The sequence below is a fragment of the Bactrocera latifrons genome, unplaced genomic scaffold, assembly GCF_001853355.1.
Source record: "Bactrocera latifrons isolate USDA-ARS-PBARC rearing strain unplaced genomic scaffold, ASM185335v1 scaffold_1168, whole genome shotgun sequence".
NCBI classification, from domain to species: domain Eukaryota; kingdom Metazoa; phylum Arthropoda; class Insecta; order Diptera; family Tephritidae; genus Bactrocera; species Bactrocera latifrons.
Window position 1 is genome coordinate 1,954 of NW_017534595.1, and position 20,963 is coordinate 22,916.

Here is a 20,963-nt window from a genome sequence, read left to right on the forward strand (position 1 = left end):
AATTTTTTATAATATAAAATATCAAAACTGAAAACAAACTATTAAAAATAGTTTATATATTTATAAATAATAGCATTCGACTCTGATTTTGAGTTATTTTAAGAAAATTTCAAACATATTTAACAGATTGAATTATAAAAGTTGATAATTACAACAGTATATATATATTGGCAACCCTGTGTTGTGAGAGAGCAATCAGCTGACACGTTTCCACGGCAAAAACCGAAATGCTGTAGATTCTCACGTCATCCGACGTCAAAGAGAGAAGGGAGTAACGTTTTTCACTGGGCACTTACATTGCGCACCCATAAGATAGGTCGAATCAGCTGACACGACCCACGATTCTACGTTTTTCACTGTTTCTGCTATTGGTAATGGATGGGCTTGCGCGCATACCGATCCATATTCGCGAAAATGTTTGATTTTTTAAGATCGGTGTGCACACATGAATATCGTGTATGGCGCCCTGTGCACACAAAATCTCATTTCTCCCCCGTCGCCGAAGAGAAAAGATCGTGGACGAACAATTTTCCGCTTGTTGTCGCACATATTCACTTTTTGATAAAAGAACGCAAAACGGATTTGTATGTCGCGTATGATGAAACGATTTCATAGAGATCGAACGCACATGTGTGGCCCATTTAATGATAAAGTCATATGCGTGTGCATACATTCATATGAGCACGTGCAGATACATGAGTATATAAGATTAATATGATAGAAGATATATGTATATATTGTTGTGATAAATTTAATTTATATTAGTAAGAAATATAATACAAAAATATTTATTAGATTATTAAAGTATATTATGTAAAAATCAAATAAAATTATTAAATATGTAAGTCCAACTTGACTACAAATATTACTCTATGCATGCATTCATAAAAAAATATACTCACATCATAATTATTTTTATAAGTCAATATGGATTTGCTGTGGGCAAAACGCAAAAGCACACTTCATATGTGCATACATTGTACATACAAGCGATTATCTTAAATATTCCCCCATTGGGTATTCATGCTATCATTTTTATTTCTTCTTCCTGGTTGAGTATGTGAGAGAACTGAAAACAATGTTAACATTTCAGAGCGTGAATTCCTTGGTTGTGAGGTGAATTCCTTGGTTCAAGTTTTACAAATGCTTGCTATCGAACTGCACCTTCTCTATGCCTTTATGTTCTCTGGTTGTTTATATTATAACTCAAAACTAGACAAGATAGATATAGGTTATTATAAGTATTATCTGAGTGATCAATAACTTCAATAAAAATTAAGATATCTTAATGAACCTTCGTACATGTGTTCTTTGGCATCCGAGAAGGGTGTAAAACTATAATTTGATTCATGGATTCCCGCAGCGTGAGACAGCTGTAAGTTAAAAACCGTTTAAAACTTGACCTAGCCCTTATCTGACATGTTATATGTATGTTTGTTATATCCGGGTGAATTTACTTCATATGATTGGTAATCAAGAATGATAGAAACAAATATTTCGCAATGACGAGTTCAAATTTCGTTGTATTACAGGCATACGAAAACATTAATATCATCAAAAGTTAACATCAATATAAGCGAATATTGTTAAAAGATATCAATATAAGTGAATATTTTATAGTGAACATTTACCTACATATTCATTTAATTGTATTATTTAATATTGTCTCTTTGCTGTATTTGTTTTCAACCATATGTATGTACATTTATGCAAATAAAAAAATTGAATATTTTGTATTTCATTTTATCAATTTATTGTCTTTTTTAATTTTCGTTTTTTGCTGTACATATTTTCAATTATGTTTTTATTTAAGGAACGAATCCTAAAATCCTGTAGTTTTAGGTTTATAATACTATGTACGTTTAATATTTTGATAATCACCGGTTAGAGATAAGTAATTCCCTTTCAAACCTGGTGTGTTGTCGACTTTAACATTTCCTTCATCTGTAACCGCTCCTTCGTTGTGACCAATTATATAGCAACGCAGCCTATACTTGAACTCCTGCCTGTCAGAGTGATCGTAAAGGCCGCCTTTTAACGTGATTACGCCACAAAAATTTCTCAAACGTCCTGGTTTACATATCTTACTCTTCCTTTCTTACACATCTTACTACATCCTTTTCTGTCGTCCATGCAGGAGCAGTGCTTAACGTGGTGAAAGTGCTAGGTAGTAACTTCGTTGGATTCCTGAAGAGTGTTTGGTTATGAACGTAAAATTATTGTAATCAAAATGATATAATTACCCATTATGAACTGCAAATTGCTTTCGGAGGCTTCTGGAGTGCAGTGCACTCCCATAATTGTTTTAGTACTGTTCTATCCTTAGGGAAATAGAAAAACCTCCACTCCGTAGCACTACTTTTAACATTGTTATTACAGCATCCGAACACTGCGCAACGCATTTTAAAAAATATAAAATTTTCCAATTAATACTACACTCGAAAATACAATTCAAATACACATTCAAAGGCGCGGGCGAATAATAAGTCAACCGTGACGTCAGCGAGAACAGCTGACTGAAAGAAAACATGCGCATTGCGTAATCTCTTTCTCTATCATTCTTGATTGGTAGTGGTATGTGAGGTACCTTAATAAATCTCACGAAACATTTTATTAGTATGTGGCATGTTAATAGCATGTGGTTTTGGCAAATATAAATAAAATTGGGTCGATACTATCCAATACTACAATATACTACAAATGTACTACTGTGGGCAAAAACAGTAAGACTTTTTAATATAATTTTCGCGCTAAACTAGTTTTTCTAAAGTGTATAAGTACAGTGTTTGTCGCGAGCGAGTTTTTTTGATTGGTACAAATTATTCACAGAGGGTCAAGAACGCGTTGACTACGTCCATGTCGACCATAAAGGAATTGTTTTTTAATAATTAAAACGATTAACAGAGATCTTACTAACATCATTGGAAAATCGGAAAGATCAGTGAAAACAATTTTGAAAGATTATTTGGGTCTAAGATATCACGATTGATTCCAAAATCACTAAATTTTTTCTTAAAACAGCGTTGCGTTAACGTGTGGAAAAATGCTATCCGACTACTGGGTTTTGGATCTATGTTTACGATCCGGAAATTGGCCGAATATCGAGGCAAAGGTGAGCCGAAACCGAAAAAAACGTCAAAGCAGGAGAAGGAATACCATTTGAACGTTGTATGTCGTTTGCGTGAAGCTATTTTTCATACATATAACTGCATTGCTTTTTCGTTATTTTTTGGCAAATTTTCAACAAATATCGGCCGCAACCACAATATTCGACTAATTTAGCTCTGTGTGACTTTTGGGTTATTCAGCAAACTCAAACGACCGCTGAACAAAGTCTTACTATTTTTTGCTCATAATAGTAAAATGCATTTTGATTTTCAAACAAAGTAATACCGAATATTTCAGTGTATGAGTTATACCATATATATGTATATAGTTTTATTATAAAACTTTTATATGAATATGTAATTGCTTGGGCTCCGATTAACTGGTTTACGTTTTTTACCTTGAGGTATTAGCCTGGCTTTGATTCTTGCAAATTAAAAAGTATAAAATGTTCAGTTGCACCCGAACTTAGCTCTTCCTTATTTGTTTTTAATTGCAATTACACATTTATACAAATTACCATATTAAATTCACATATAATACAAGTATATGCTAATACTTATTGAATAATTTTATTTGTTCTTGCATTTTTATCACAAACAAATGCAAATAAATTAAGGGGGAACGTCACATTTTCACTAGTAAAGTTAGGTCAAGATAGCTAAATCTTAGACATTTTCCAAACTTATTTAAAAAGTTAAAAACATTGTTATTATCCATCTTTTTATATAATTTTCATTACCATTTAAAGAATATAAAAAAAAAATCAAAAAATCTTAGAATTACTGGCGGATAGAGTGGGGCTGCAAAAAACATTGCATTTCCTGGATGTTATGATTCCAACTCTTGTAGTGATCTAAAACAAGTAAATTGAAAAAAATCTTCATTACATTTTTTTACCTTTTTGAATTTTTTTAAATGTACTTAAAACTAAAGTTTTTTAGAGAGATTTTTTATAAAATTTCAAAGAAATTGGTTAAGCAGAACATCGAAAGAAGTAGTCTCGAGAAAAACGCGTGTTAAGTTTGGTCGTCCGCTATCCGGTCGAGTTGCTTAATGTGGTAGCAACTCAACTTTAACTTCGGAATAATGTGAATTCTGAGAGAGATTTTTTTTTAAAATCCAGAGTATTGAAAAAAAATATAATTTTTTTAATTTTTAGACTAGATTACAAGGGTGTAAACAAAGATTTGACTTAATTTCCTCACAAAACATCTGTGATTGACTAACCACCAAGTTTTGCATTATTAAGGTCATTCATAGAATAAAATGTAAAATTAGTGTTTTTTTAGAAAGTTTTTTTATCATTATTTTCTAGTACATTTTGTGAACAACGACACTGCTTAGAAAAATAATGACATGTTTTCCCAAGAAAATTGTAGTCTGCTTTACTTCCTTATCCATGTGATTGGGAATTAAATCAATGACAAAATTTAATTAGAATGCTAATATAAGGGGATTTCTTTCATAGTGTTTTTCCAGTAGGGTATTTATGAGGCATTATTTAAATTTGAATTTAACACGTGAAACATGTCACTATCAGTCTACTACGAATGATTACGTTGAAATTACAAACATCATCATTTTTTGATGACCTCTTAATTTGACTTTGCGTGTTATGAATGTCTATTTTTTTAATTAAGCGAGATTGTGTGGCAAAATCGATGATGAACATGTACTATTGGTAACGATGCCTTGCTCATTACCTAGAATATTTTGTATAATGTCAACCATGCTAATGAAAATCAGTATATATGTCATAAAGCAGTTTGATTGAACTTTGTTGAGATATTTCATATAATAATCGTTAAAGTGAGCCGATAAATTTAAAATTCTTTATTTGGTTTATGGGTTATGAAAAGATAAAGTCCACTTTTCTTAGTGATATACATTATGACGAGTACAAAATGAAGGATAAAAACGTCCGATATAATGCAAATCACTCCATCATGCTGCCAAAACTAGTCGAAATAATGTGATCAAATTTTTCTTAAGATTTCTCACTTATTGACCGATATATGGTGTGAACTCGGTTGCATGAATAAAATTTATATCTATTCAATATATTATATATGTACATAGCCAACGATATGTACTAATTTTTTCACAACAGTTTTCAAAAATTTTCCAAATTAAAACTTTTATGGCTGTTGATATTACAATTCGCCGTGCACGTTTTTTGTTAAACTTTATATGAATGCATAAATATATACATCAATGCTTGTATGGTAACCGAACTATAATGTAAAAACTTACTTAAAAGTTTAAAAATTTAAATTCGAATAAAAAGTTTAATTTGATTCTAAATTTTAGCCTTAGCTATCGGGGTCGATGCCCATTCTACGCCTTCGAAAATATAATGCACATACCATTGAAAACTGTTGTGCGAAACATGTACTTATTAATACTATATATACATATCTATGTCTGTATGTACTAATGAACACAAGGGTATGACAGCAATTCAAGTAAATGTCGAATGATTTGCTATTAATGACTGCGATTGTTACTTTCCTGCACTCTTTAACTTATGTAAGTATAATATCAACTATTCAAAGTACAAATCCCACATAATTAAGTAATTTTCTACAATATAAAAAGTGCCTATGTATGTACATATATATATATATGTATATATATATATATATATGTATGTATTAATCTTTTACTGGTTACAGTATGTGCATTTAACAACAACAACGCAAAAACTTTAATGGTTTTTGTAAGGCCGAGCTTTTCCTATTATTTGTGATGTTTGAGAAATGTAAGGAAATAAAAACTCTAATTTGTCTTCGACTGATCGTCCAAAAAAGTCTCACCTCACAAATGGAAATAGATTTTGATATTGGCTTCTGTGTGGTCACCGGATTTTACATCTATTATGATTTGAACCCATGACATATCCGTTGATAGTCACAAACTCAGTATTGTTCCGATACGACCTACTCGCATTTGTAATTATATATGAATATACGTACAAATATATGGAATTCTGTTTGTACAAATGAATATTTCCAAAATGAATTAAAATCGTATGAGACAATGGAAACGGTGAGAATTTCTTATAAAACAAATTTTTTCTTACTTTCTTTAAACCAAAAAAACGGCTTCCGCGATAAGCGTTGTATGTTGTTGTAGGTGAGTCGATAGCGAAAACTACCACAATCCTAAAACAAAATGCTCAGTATTGGTTGAACATTCGATGGATTATGGTGCTAGTCTGGGGGACTACCGTCGTACGAGTTATTAATATTAAGTTTCTGTCTGATCGCTGAAATTTTTAAACTGACTAGATTAGCGTTAGTAAGTAAAAAAAGTCAATCGTTGAAAATAGTGTGATTCTTTTATGTATTTATATCACAAACATATACAGTCCATATATATGCTAATATATTATATGTATGTATGAATGTGAGCATATTGTGTATTTGTTTTATGATAAAAAATCGATTAAGTTTTTTCATTCATTACATGTAAGATAACAATCCACGAATTTTGTTTAAATATACTAAATGGCAAACTATGGCATATGTACATCCATTTGTGACTTGATTTATTTTTAATATATTTGTGGTGATTTAGTAAACATTTAAAGGCCTATTTTCATTACAATTCAATTGTTTATTCCTTGTTTCGGACTTTTTTATACCGTGTAAATAATAAAATGTTTGGAAAAATATATCTTGCAACCGATATAATGCAAATCAATAAAAGTGCATATGAAATATTTCCAAATGCTCACGGGATATCGTTATTAGTACTACTAATTTTAATATACTTTGCTTATTGACTTATACAGGATAAAAAGGAAATAGGAGTAAATGTAAGCCGATTTCATGCAAACCATACTAGAGCTTATTGTCGATCTGTGAATGTTTTGTTAGTTCATCGTTTGAAAAGCAAATCTAAGGTTGTTCACTGTAACATTTTGAGCTCACGGACGATACAAACGGGAATTGCGATGATTTCATTCTCGTACTTATCTTCGTGATTTTGTTTGAAACAAGATGCATTAAAAAGTAAACAGCACTTTAAAAACTTTTGAACAAAACAAATGGTTTTTTTCGGGAAAATCAATTTATTTTATTCAAAATAGTCTCCTTCTGCTTCATTACAACTTTTTGCATAGTCCAAAAACATGTCGAACAAGTGTTTCAAGTCTTTGGCCGGTATGGCCGCCAGTATGCCGGTGCAAGCCTCTACGTCTGCATAACGCTTTCCTTTCATGTGTAAATGCATTTTACCGAAAAGGAAGAAATCGCACGGTGCCATATCAGGTGAATACGGGGAGTGATTAATGGTTAAAATGTGAATTTGGTCAAATTATCGGTCACAAGCGTCGATCGATGAGACGGATTCTGAACAATTTTTAGTCGTCAGTCAATTTGTGCGGAACAAACTGTGAACACACCTTTCTTTAGCCCAAATGTTCGGTCAAAAGGCGATAAATCGATGCTTTGGAGATGTTCAATTCCATTTCCACGAATTACAATGATGACTTATTTTTTGATGAATTTACGTACAGTTTCGATGGAATTTCCGGTGATCACGGATTTTGATTGGCCCACATGTTGATTTCATCATTTATGTCGTCACGACCATCTTGAAAACATTGAAACCACTCGTGCATTCTGCTACGAGATAGGCAATCATCGCTATAAATTTATTTAATCAATTGAATCGTTTCGGTAAAAGTTTTACCAATTTTAAAACAAAATTTAATGTTGGCTTTTTGTACGAAGCTCATTTTCGCACTGATAACACAAACATACTGACACTTAAAACGCCATAAATTCACTTCGAATCAATGAAATGGTGAGCTTTTTAATCACATCCAAAAGTGAATTCTACTTACGAATTACGTGTTGGCTATCTGAAAAATTCTAGTCTTATTTCATTAAGTGCTTAAGTAGCTTATAAACGAGAGCAGGAGCTGCATTTTCCAAGTTTTCGGGAAAACAGCTTTTTGTACACACTGCTTAAGGTCTTATTTGGAGTACCATCGAGACTGGGTGCTTTGGCATTACTAAAACTCTCTGCCTTTTGAATCGCTATAAGTCATGATTTACAGTGGGCGACAATGGTATACGTATGACCCATATTTTTGACGTCGTATTCCAATACAAACATAACAAACTATTCACAAATAAAAAACAAAAAATCAGAACTTAACTGGCCGATAGTCCGTTATGATGTATGTTAAATATAATTTTAATATTATTATGGCATGGCAGTAGTCCGATTATGCTCATCTACGAACCCAACATTTTTTTTTTTTTTTTTGTAATAAAGAACCCACAGACCAAGTTTCATCGAGATACCTCAATTTTTACTCCAGTTACAGCTTGCACGGACGGACGGACGGACAGACAGGCAGTGAACCGGATTTCAACTTTTCTCGTCATGCTGATCATTTATATATACATAACCTTATATCTATCTCGCTTAGTTTTAGGTCATACGTACAACCGTTAGTTGAACAAAACTATAATAATATGTAGCAACTGGTTGCAAGAGTATAAAACTGGTTTACAACTACTTTCACGACTAAAGTATGTATATATAATTTAAATCGCTACTGAAAAAGAGACAAAAAATGTGTGTAAGCAACATAGAGATATTATGGACAAGACATTCAAAAAAGGATCAAAATTGTAACTCAAGTTTGATCTAAATGAAAATAAGTTTTACTTATTCAAAGATGTTGTGGGAATCTGATGGCTGTTGAATCGGAATTGAAATCGGTAAAATATGTAGTAGGTGATATGAATTCGGATATTATTGGTTTCTTGTTCGAAAAAGAAATATTATCGGTTTTAGGTGTCATTGAACTTAAAATTGGCCCTGACAGAATTGAAATGTAAGATAAGAAATTAGTTTATTTTATTGTTACGAATTAACCCATCGTTATTTCTATGTAGGAAAATATAAGAATAAAACAAAAAATTCTACAATTATTGACTTTTTAGAAAAAAAATTATTTAGTCGGCAATGCAACAGAAACCTGCAAAGTAAGCAAGTATATACATACATACATATTTATATATGTGCACATAATATGTAAGTACAAGTGTACAAGTAAAAGCAAGTTAAGTTTCACTTGCAATCCGGGGATCATCAAGTACTTTGCTATGATATCTTAAAAGGAAAATATCCTTTTAATTTTTTCATTATTTTTTTCTTCCAATAAATTAAAAGCTACAATATTAAATAGAATAAGATTGTTTTCATTATAAAACATCTGATTCGAATACTGGTTTAGCGTATGTTCAAAAATATTGCGTATATTTTTTAATTATACCAGGTGTTTTCAAAAAATAACAAGATTTTTGGTTTAAAAAAAGTATTTATTCATTTGACTTCAAAATAGTCCGTATTCGGTATTATGTACTTATGCCAGCGGTCGTTTTTGGTTTAGTTGTACCTCTTTCAGCGGTTTTCATCTATCTTGTAAAACGGCAGACTTTTAAGGTTCTATTTGTTTTTGGAAGTAGAAAAAACTCACACGGAGACATTTCAAAAATTATTAAAATAAATACTAAGTTATTTTTACATTAGCTCAATTGCTCAATTTTAATATATGTACATATATTAATACAATTAGTCAAATATTATTGAGTTAATAATAACGCTTTTTACCATTACATATTTTTTATTTCTCTACTACTTCAAGTAGTGTATCTTCAGTTTCTAGGCTTCTACAATGATACATATGCATTTACAGTGAAAAGTTGTAACATTTTCGTGGATGGTTGTAAGATTTTTCTGATAAGCCGTAAATCTAGCAACCCTGCGCAGTTTCCACTGCTGATCCAATACCGGCTCTGGAATGAATATAAATATTTCTTATAATTGCTCTCATTAACGAGTTGGAGAGCAAAAATTACAATAACCAAATTTGCTGAGTACAAATCTTATAAGAACACCTAACGTGAAAATGGATGAAATCCGTCGATAACCCCGTTCACTCATATAACGGTATTGTTAAAAACTACTAAAAGCGCGATAAATTAATTACTAAATACACTAGAGACATTAAATTTTACTACCGATATACTATAAGAGTGCTCTATGGGAGCCTAAGTGAAAATTGGACGATGGGCGTGGCACAGGCTAGTTTTTTGTGAAATCCCATCGGGACCCGACAAACCGATTTCGACAAAATTTAGTACGTGACATTCCTCCTACACTCTTATATCACATTGTGAAAATGGACGAAATCTGACAACAATTAATATAACGGCATAAAACTTTGCTATTTTAGCTATGTGCCACTTTATAACCAAAAATTAGTAGGTCAAAGTGTGATATAGATAACTGTAATTAAGGGGTAATACTTCTCTTATAATGATATGTCTGTATGTCAAACATAGTTTGAATAGGACTAATACTTCCCTTAGCCCCCATATACTTAATATAAAGATTTTTGAACTTCGGGAGACATTGTACCGCATATATCGGCCAATATGTGAGTTATACCAATGAAAATAAGAGAGCGTGTTTTTCTAATAACAGTGTATATTTTTACCTAAAATACCTGTTGATAAATTTGAGCGAAAACTTGGCCTAGCCCCTATATAACTAATATCAGGATTTTCGAACATCCGGCTGACTTTACTCTATATGATTTTTTTCACCTTAAAGTCTTTCCTTGGCTTTGATTTTTGTCAGTTGCAAGATTATAAAATGTTCGGTTGCACCCGAACTTATCCCTTCCTTCCTTGTTTTCTATTTATATTTTAATTTTTTTTTTCTTTTCATAGCATTTTTCATCGATACTAGATATGTATAGTATTTTATATTATGTAAATAAGATATTTATTTGCCAAAAGGAACTAAAATTTTAGCAATATACAATGGGTTGTGTATGGGTTGGTCTGGCGTGTCTCTTGGCGCTCATCCTAAGTTTCTTCTCCAAGTCCCCACATCAGCTTAAAATGGCAATTTTCATTATTGGTTCTGGTACTATCGTACTTATTTGCATACCTCTCATGATGCTTAAGCCGCGGGACTATCGAAACGCGCTGTAAGTAAAACACAATACACTGTTATATATAATGCTTAATTCTGATAAAAAAAATGTTTTTATTATAAAAATATTTCAAAAAAATGTGTTTCACTGAACAGTATACCTGCATGGGGCTGTCGACAGTTTTGCAAAGCGTTGGGCATTACAATGGAGGTACGAGGTCTTGAAAATATTCGGGCGGAACACGGCGCTGTTGTGCTTATCAATCATCAAAGCTTCTTTGATTTGTGCGGTATGATTACTTCTCTCTTTTATGTATACACATCATTGTGATATACGTATACATACGTATATGGTAATTTTGTTTTAAATTTTCACAGGTTTAGCATATTTATGGCCAGTAATTGGGCGAGCAACGGTAGTGTCAAAAAAAGAAGTTCTCTTCTTTCCTTTCTTTGGGTTCGGTGCTTGGCTGTGGGGGACTCTTTTTATTAATCGTTCCAGCAAGAAGGATTCCATCAGTGCACTGCAGAAAGAGTCCAAGGCTATCCAGGAACGGAATTGTAAACTATTATTCTTCCCAGAGGGCACGCGCAACATTAAAGAAACATTACTGCCATTCAAAAAAGGTCCCTTCCATATTGCTCTTCAATGTCAATGTCCTATCCAACCTGTTGTTATATCTAAATATAATTTTTTAAATCGTGAGAAGAAAACGTTCCGTCCAGGACACGCCATCATTCACATCTTACCTGAAATTCATACAGCTGGATCTGCTGTAGAGGATATGGATAAAATTATTGAATCTACAAGAAATGCCATGGAGATTGAGTATAAAAAATTATGTCAAGAAATACGAAGACTTGGACATTAGTTAATTAAAAAGTATATACATAAATACAGATAAACGTTCATAATATATGTACAATTTTGGATATACATATTTATGTTCAGGGGTTTCCAGTAAGAGTGATATGATTCCTTTAAAAAACACTCACTAAGTGTTAAGGAAGTTCAAATGCTTTTTATTCAATTTGAAGTACAATTGATACAATTATATTCCTAACATAACATTATTTAAATGGCCTCACTTCTTTTACAAGAACGAATTCGATTAACCCAATTTTGGAGCACTTATTCCATTAAATCAAGTCGTATATCATGAATAGCACGTTCAATATTGACGCGACTGATGCTTGAAAACAGCATAGTTGCTGAAGACCAATTGTACTACAATATTATTAAATATATTAACAAAACTGCTAAGTTAAAACAAGATTTTAAATAGTTTGTTACAAAAACAAAAAATGGAAATAGATATGATATTACTTGCAAATATTATATGTACATACTAAAATTAAAAATAAATATAAACAAATTATTTATTTTATTTTATTTCATAAATAAACCGTGATCACCTGAAATTCCGTCGAAACGCGTGCTAAATCATCGTTGAAATTCATGGAAATAGAATTGAAGATCTCCAAAACATCGATTTATCGCCTTTTGACCGAACATTTGGGCTAAAGAGAGGTGTGTGCATGGTGTGTTCCGCACAAATTGACAGACGACTAAAAATTGCTCAGAATCCAACAATCGAAGGACGATTATTTTACAAAAAATCACATTTTACCCATTAATCACTCCCCGTATTCATATGATATGGCACCGACTTTTCGGAAAAATGCATTTGCCCATGAAAAGAAAGTGTTATGCAGACGCCATTCAAAAGGCTTGCACCGGCATACTGACGGCCATACCGGCTAACGAGCTAAAACACTCGTTCGACATGCTTTTGGACCGTGCAAAAAGATGTATTGAAGCAGAAGAACACTATTTTGAATAAAATAAATTGATTTTGCCGAAATATCATTTTTTTTTTTAAGCCATGTTTACTTTGGAACACACCTTGTACATATATTCTATTTAAATACTGTACATTTATATTACACTAGCTGGCAATGGTTGCGCGAGGCTTCGCCACGCCCGTCAAAATATGCAAAAAAAAAATATTAATAAAATAAAAAATAAACTTAAATCTTTAGACTGTTCTTTAGTTCACCTTAATCTTTAACATTTACAACTGATTCCAACAAAGCAATTTAACGGAATAGTTATATTTTTAATTCCAGTTATGCCTAAAGCTAAGTTAGATAAAAAAACTTAAGTAATTTCGTAGATTTTTACTGTTCATCAGTAAGCAAAATATTTTTAGGAGAGATTTTATTTTATTCTTTATTTGTTTTATGACAATTAAAGCGTTATTTTCAAAATTTCTCAGTTTTTATGAACTGGCTTGACTGCAATGAAAAGAATTCTTAAGTGAAAAGTTGCATAAAAACTAAAATTAAATTCTCTTTAAAATGAGGAAAAAAACTGAAACCGGTGCACCGGTATATTAAATTATCTCTGTAAACAATATTTAGAACTTTTTTCCAGGAGATAAAATAAAAAGATTGTTTTTATTAATGACTCGCGACAAAGCTACGTAAAGCTGGCCATGAGAGAAACAATTGATACTTAGGTAAACTTCTAATGTTTGGCCTTGAGATTTGTTTATTGTCATAGCGAAATAAAGTTTTATTATTCTGGGTTATTAATACAATATCTCCAGCGCCACATCCAATCTTACAATCTATTAAATAATTTTTGAAAGATAGTATGACCAAGCGGGGGCCGTTACAAAGTTTTGGTGGATATAGGTTTCTTAAAAAAATAACTGGTGAGCCTAGTTTAAGACTAAGTTTGTGCGTAGGTGCGCCAGACTTATTTAATGAATTAAGAAATTCGGTTGGAAAATGAATTATTTGCTCAGAATCGACAACTGTGTCGCCTGAATAGTAAGTCTTATTAGGGGCGTCAAATTTGCATTGAACCATGTCATTAATTACATAACATTCGTCATTTGTTGGAGTTAAAATAGCTCTCTCCTTAAACCAATCCAATGTTTTCCCACTTACATTTGAAATATCTGGATAGACCTTTTCTATAAGTTCTTCAAGGTTTTTAACAGGTACACAAAGACTTTCATTTATGTCTGCTTTACAGATTTTGTCTGTCATTTGCCCATGACCAATTTGCAGTAGTGTCTTACCGAAAATTTCATTTTCTAGACCTGGGGTCAGCCTCATGTTCTTTTTTAATTGGACATTATAGATATGTTTCCACAACTTCGATCTTTTCAAGCACGGATTTACCTCATCTGCCCTTGTTTCCCTAGGAACCACGGGCAAAATTTGACGAAAGTCTGCAGAAAATAGTACTGTGCATCCACCCATAGGTGAAACTTTGTTGCGTAGATCTTGCAATGTTTTATCTAAAGCCTCTACTCCTGATTTGTGAGCCATTGTAGCTTCATCCCAAACTATAAGCGGGCAGTCTTGCATAATCTCAGCAGTACTGCTTTGTTTAGGAATGTTGCAAATTTTGCTTATTTACTTTAAATATTGAATGAGGAGTTCTTCCTCCATCGAGAAGAGTTGCTGCTATGCCTGAGGATGCAACAGCTAASGCGATTTTCCCTAAAGACCGAACTTTTGCCAATAGTAAATTAATAAGAAAGTTTTTCCAGTACCCCCAGGGGCATCAAGAAAGAATATTTTACCCTCACAATTAAAAGCAGAACTCAAAACTAAATTGTATATACTTTTTTGTTCTGAATTAAGCTTATCTTCATACGTTCAAATAGTTGATGTTGATCATATGATTTTTCTCTCTCGTATAGTCTATTATTGACAGTGTTAACGTCAGTTATCAATGCAAGGGAAAAATCGGTAACTGTTTTACCGCAAAGAGAMATTAAAATTTTGTTAAGGTCACACAAAGCCTCATCAAAAATTAATTGATTGTAGCCTAAATTTTGATTACCAGCTTCTCGTTTTTTTCTTTGGAATATGTCTTCTGACATACTTTCTTTAAATTTATTCCAAAGTTCGACAGAATCCGAAACTTGACAAAAAGACAAAATTACAGCAAATAAATATCGCATCGAAACAGACGAAGCACTAATTTCTGCTTCCAGTAGCGTTTGTTCCCAAAGTGAATCATCTTCCAACAAACCCAAAGCTTTGCAGGCTGCTTGATRGGAACTAAAAGCCCTACCTTGAACAGTTTTCAAAAATTGGAAAGAAGTTGGGCCTTCGACTTTATGTAAAAGCATCCTTAGGTGCGCAACGATGCCATTTGAAATCCTTCTGCTAGGGATAAAAGGCCATATTTTGGATATCCATCATCCCCACAGGATGAGGTATCTTGAAAAGCTTTTGGATATTTGTTTATACAGTGGTTCTCTTTCATACATGGGGCGTTAGGGTTTAAAGCACCGCATGGTCCAAGTATCATGTGCTTCACTACCAAATCGTGCAAAATTGGATCGCATTGCTTATTCGGTAATTCGGCGGAAATAACACTATCAACTTGATTTGCTGTTATCTTATTTTTTAACCAAAGCAATAGATGCACATGTGGAAGTCCACGCTTTTGCCATTCCACAGTATACATATGGCACTGAGGCGGGTCAAATATATGAGCTTTGTTATTAATTTTAACAGCTTTTTAATTTTTAAGTTAAAAACTCTATTGATAATATCATAGCGCTGTTGAACAACAGTTTCTAAATCTAAATTGGTTTTAATTTCTTCCCAGTTAGGGTTGCATGTAATTGTTATGAAGAAATCAGGCTTTCCATAATTCCTGACATAAGTCATAGCATCTKGCGTTTTTTCATGAAGATATCTAGAGCCGCCTGTGAATGTTGCAGGGAGAATAACTAATTGACCAATTTGATTTGGTTCTTCATTTGATTTTAAAGCATCCTTCAAATGAATATAGTTCTCTGCACGTAACTGTTTTTGGTTATTTCGTAAATACGCCAGACGCTCTGTCTCAATTTTAGCGTATTGATCAACTATGACTGATTCATTAACATTCCATACTTATGAATCGGGTTGAACAAATTTTCCYTTACCATTAAACGGTAGCAATAAAAGCTCATGCAGGAAACTGTTTTTGAGAGAGGCTCTTTCGAATCAGGATCAATTTGTGGAATATTTGTGTAGTAACCGTTTTCAGCGCGACAAAATATTAGTGGGTATTGGAGACTATCATAACTGCGATGAAGTTCAGAAATTCGAACTAAATTGTTGCACCGACRTTTTAAAATTATGTCCCTTTTATTAAATTCTTGACCAGTTATCATGACCGCAACTTCACTGGTAYATGGTGCATTGTATCGACCAGGATGACTTCCGACAGGCACTTTATTTGCATGAATAATTACTTGGTGGAACACTTTCTAATGCAGTTTTAAATGATGAAATATATGCGTTATGTTCATGCAACATGTCTTGCAAAACCCTTACAACTCCTTTATCAACTACTTGCGCTGCTCTACTACATCTTACGGACGCTTGTGCTTCAGAGTCTGAAATAAAATAAATTTGGAGGAATTGATGCCCTTAGTCTAATTCCGGAAACAAACTACCTGCTAAGTGGTAAACTTGCCCTTGTATCTTAAACGTAGGCATGTAACCACGCTCGACAATTTGATTACTCCGAAATGAAGTAAATTGGAATGCATTGTTGTAGTTCCGTATATTTTGCAAAAARTGAGTCGATTTTGGATGATTACTTGTTAATAAGGACTTTAGTGGTTCGGGTGGAGGAGGGATTTCTTCTAAATAGACYTTTCCACCAAGGCAGCACATGCCAACTGATTCACCTGGATATCTTTTGGCAGAACAAAAACTACAAACAATTGACATATTTCCAATTGAAATATATTGGTCATTTGCATATTCAATCGCAGCATCGTAGCGCATACCCGAAAGCTTTTTTTCACGCCACAAATGTTGGCTGGCTTCAAACCGGCGCGCATGGTTCCTAACCCTATTTTGCATCAGGCGCGCCTCCCGCTGACTTTCTGTTTCAATAGTACATGCATTGCGCTGTCTCTTCGCACGTACAGATAGTACGTCGTTATCAGTATGCATGCTTTTAATTAAAATTTTAGATTTAGTAGTCGCTATTTATTCAAAAATTCTCGCAATTTTGAGAAAACACGAAAAGCGCTCAGTTCTATTCGCTTGCTAACTAATAATTTCCAGCAGCTGACCACATGTTACAAATATGCCACTCATGTTGCCCCGCAGAGGAACGCAGGGAGAATTTATTCTTTTATGAAGTATCGAACATGCTTGCAAACTGTCGTTCAGCCAGAGAACTTTAAACATAGAGAAGCTGCAAATTGAATTCTATATGATGTTCGATTGGACGGCTAACAGAACTTATAAGATTGTGATAGTCAATTCACCATTCTATTTAGCAGAATTGAGCATGTTCTCTGGCAGAAATATATGTAAAACGACTGAATTCATGCGAGAATGAATAAAGAGAAATGCTTTGAAGAAAAATATACAAAGTAAAGAAGCATTCTCTGCGACACATATGTGTGATAATCTTGTATCATATGAACCATTTTTTTTCAGAAAAATGGTAAAAATGTTAATTTTTTTACAAAATCGTGAAAAGCTAAAAATAATTTTATTTTATTTTTTAATTTTTAAATTATATTTATTTCGACTACTAGAAAGTGAAGTTGTTCAAAATTAACATATGTATACATATATTTTTTCTTTGGCACATTTGTCTGCCTGTTTACGAAAGCAAATTCGAACCACATATATTTGTACATACATTCATAACAAGTGCCCATGCATCTATCGCATCTCCGTTGTCACGGCCAACCAATGGCCGAAGCTCTCCCTTTGTCAAAGAGTCATCACAACGTTGTGTTGTTGGTAGAAATTCCGAGCTGTGCCGAAAGCAAATAACAGTCCATATTAGCCGAAGTGATTATTGTGTACACATGTCGCATATAAAGAGATCTTGTTCACAACCAGCACATTCCTCATGGCTCCAATTTTTGCAAGAGACACATTAAACCCATATTTCACCAGACCGATCTTCCGAATAAAACGTAGAGCAATATAGGCATTTCGCATCCTCTTTCTCACCGGCGTTTACAAATTCTAGAATTTCACCGTCAGATTCGTCCCGGACACTGTAATTGTCATCCCAGTCCGCAGAGGATGAGGAATTTGTTTTCTACCTTTTTTCTGATATGAAAGTAAAGAACAAAATGTTATCTACAAATGTCAAATCAAAACCTTCATTTACCTGAACATTTTTCTCTTGCTGAATTTAATGATTTCATAAGTGCTTTGGAAGTGCAGGGTTGACTAGAATTATCTTGGTGTTTTTTGGGTTCTTGAATAAAAATAGGGAACGAAAGTTTTAAAAATTTAATCAAAATCTTTATTTAAGCAGTCTTACCTGTAGACTTTTCTTTTGCAAAGTTTAGTTTTTTGATAATTCCCTTAGAAGAGCTGGGTTCATTCGAATCAATATCCTGTCGTCTGTTGGTTTTTCTTACGAGGTTCTTTTTCCGATGCTTTCTCCAACGAAATTTGTAAAGATTTTTTATAAGGCGAAGATGTTATCAACGTGGACTTTCCTGCTGGCCTGCCACGATTATAAGGCTTCGTTTTTTTTATAGGAACCGGAGATATTTCCATCGGTGTTATGACCCTAGAATTGGTTTCTACTTCGCTTAGAACTGAACGATTTACATTTTCATTACAAATATCGCTTATTGGATGCGGATATTAATTGCGATTTCCCCACATTTTCTGAACTCGCAAATAGGCGAGCTCAGCTTTTCCATATAGCACTGTCATATCGAAGTGTATCAGAGCTCTGCCGTTCGAACGCATCCAAACACGTATTTCTTCCGAAAGATAACTCTTAAGAGGTCCCATGAAAGTTTTATCTAGTGGCTGTAGTTTGTGACTTGAGTGTGGCGGGATGGATACGATAGACACGTGATTTTCTCTAGCCAAATCAACAAGCTCAATATTTCTTGTATGACTCGAATGACCATCCAAGACGAGCAATACTGATGAAGCTACTGATGGTTTGACGTGTTTTATGAAGTGTCGAAACCATATTGTAAAAATGTATGTTTGAACCCAATCGGATTGATGACATTCGTATATTGATCCAGACGGCGCTCCTCTTAGCAACAAATCTGAGCGTTTCTTTCGTGGAAATATAAATAGTGGTGGAACAAATATTCCACCTGCACTCATACAAACAAAAGTTGTTTTCGTAGATCCTCTCTCTGCAGAAGTAAGGCTACCAATCTGCCTTTTACCCTTCCTTGACAATACTTGGGGTAATTTTGATGGAACGACACTTATGCCTGTTAAAAACATTGTTGGCTGAATAATTAAAATTGTCCATTTCCTTTCCAAGGATATCAAAAAAGGTATTCAGATTATCTTTTGTGAAACCTCGTGCTCTTGCCAATGAAGTTCCCGTCGGAGAGCGGAACACTAAATTTGGGTTCCTCTTTAAAAAAAAGCGCAGCCAATCCTAACCCGCAAACTGATTTTCTTTTGAAAATGGGTGCATAATATTATTTTTTTCAGCCAGTACTTAACATCCATTCTGCTTAGACCGTACTGCACCAACATCTTTTCAAAATTTTCAGAAAAAGCTGGTTTGCGCCCTAAGTTAGTGTTTACGACCTTTTCGATTTCGGCGACTTTCTTTAACGCTAGCCTTATTAAAGTTGACGTAGGGACATTGTACATCTTAGCTGCTTTCAGATAACCGCAGGTATTAGATCGCACCGCTGTGATCGCCTTTTTCATGTCCTCGGGATTCCAATTTTTACGCTTACCAGGAGCCATATCCTTCATTAATAAGTTCTTAATGAACTTAAAGATAATCGAGCTAAAAGAGTAAGAATTGTTCTGCGGGTAATATGGACCATTAGTCCGTATTAACCTCTACTGTGGCAGTCCATATTACACTCAACATGTGGTGGCGATATAACTGAGTTTAATTAGAATCTGAACTATATTTATTAAACTATAACCATTCAAAATTAGCAAAAAGTATTTATTTAACACACATTATTTATCAATTTATTCGTTCCACAATAAATATTAAGTAAAAAAGTAAAATTCGCTTATGCACATATAATTATCAGCAACCACTACTTTACAAAAATCACTATTGCTCGAATATCCGCACTTGCTGAACGGTAAATTGAAACTGAGGAAACTTGCGCGAATTAACGAAGAAATCAAACGACAATAACGGAGGATTTAACAACTGAAATTCAAGATAACTAGGTGGTCTATATTACCCTCGGGGTCCATATTACCTACCTTTACTCTATATTAGAGTATATTATGTAAAAATCAAATAAAGTTATTAAATATGCAAGTCGAAATAGACTATAAATATTACTATGCATGCATTCATACAAAATTATACTCATATCATAATTATGGAATATGATGGGTGCAAACATTGTACTGCGCCGTGAGGGGGAAATTACAAGTTTCACTCGCAAGTTTGTTGTTACACCGTTTAATGTTATGCCCTAAGAGTTGACATGATTTACATCTCATTGGATTTGGAAAATATGGTCTTAGACGGGATGAGCGTCATGAAATCTCCACTTTATCAGGTAATTCATATAAGTCGAATGTAAGAAGGGTAAATCCGGCATGAACGAAGGTATTGTCCACCTCTTTTTTATACTCTCGCAACAAAGTTGCTAAAGAGAGTATTATAGTCTAGTTCACATAACGGTTGTTTGTAAGTCCTAAAACTAAAAAAGTCAGATATAGGGTTATATATACCAAAGTGATCAGGTTGACAAGTAGAGTTGAAATCCGGATGTCTGTCTGTCCGTCTGTCCGTCCGTCCGTGCAAGCTGTAACTTGAGTAAAAATTAAGATATCATGATGAATCTTGGTACACGTATTTCTTGGCTCTATAAGAAGGTTAAGTTCGAAGATGGGCAAAATCGGCC

General features: G+C 33.4%; 2 protein-coding genes across 4 annotated transcripts in view; one reads left to right on the forward strand and one right to left on the reverse strand.

Annotated features, from left to right (window-relative positions):
• The window catches only part of LOC108977344, a 7,486-nt gene extending 1,854 nt beyond the window's left edge, over positions 1-5,632 (reverse strand). The window contains exons 1-4 of one of the 2 annotated variants that reach the window (XM_018946973.1): positions 5,475-5,632; positions 3,848-3,961; positions 1,303-1,373; positions 903-1,212 (exon numbers count right to left, since the gene is read on the reverse strand). The gene's annotated coding sequence lies outside the window, so the exon portion shown is untranslated. Of the gene's footprint in view, positions 1-902; positions 1,213-1,302; positions 1,507-3,847; positions 3,962-5,474 lie in introns of those variants that run through there. The other variant, XM_018946981.1, reaches the window with a different exon arrangement.
• A 669-nt stretch (positions 5,633-6,301) lies between these two features.
• On the forward strand, positions 6,302-12,256 carry LOC108977328 (1-acyl-sn-glycerol-3-phosphate acyltransferase alpha). Of its 2 annotated transcripts, none has more exons than XM_018946949.1 (4): positions 6,302-6,408; positions 10,869-11,131; positions 11,233-11,366; positions 11,455-12,256. In XM_018946949.1, the coding sequence occupies exons 2-4, from the start codon at positions 10,962-10,964 to the stop codon at positions 11,946-11,948; spliced, it is 798 nt and encodes a 265-aa protein (XP_018802494.1). In that variant the 5' UTR covers positions 6,302-6,408; positions 10,869-10,961; the 3' UTR covers positions 11,949-12,256. The 2 variants fall into 2 exon arrangements, with proteins under 2 accessions (XP_018802494.1, XP_018802502.1); XM_018946957.1 differs by having other exon boundaries at positions 6,303-6,408; positions 10,938-11,131.
• The last annotated feature ends 8,707 nt before the right edge of the window (positions 12,257-20,963 follow it).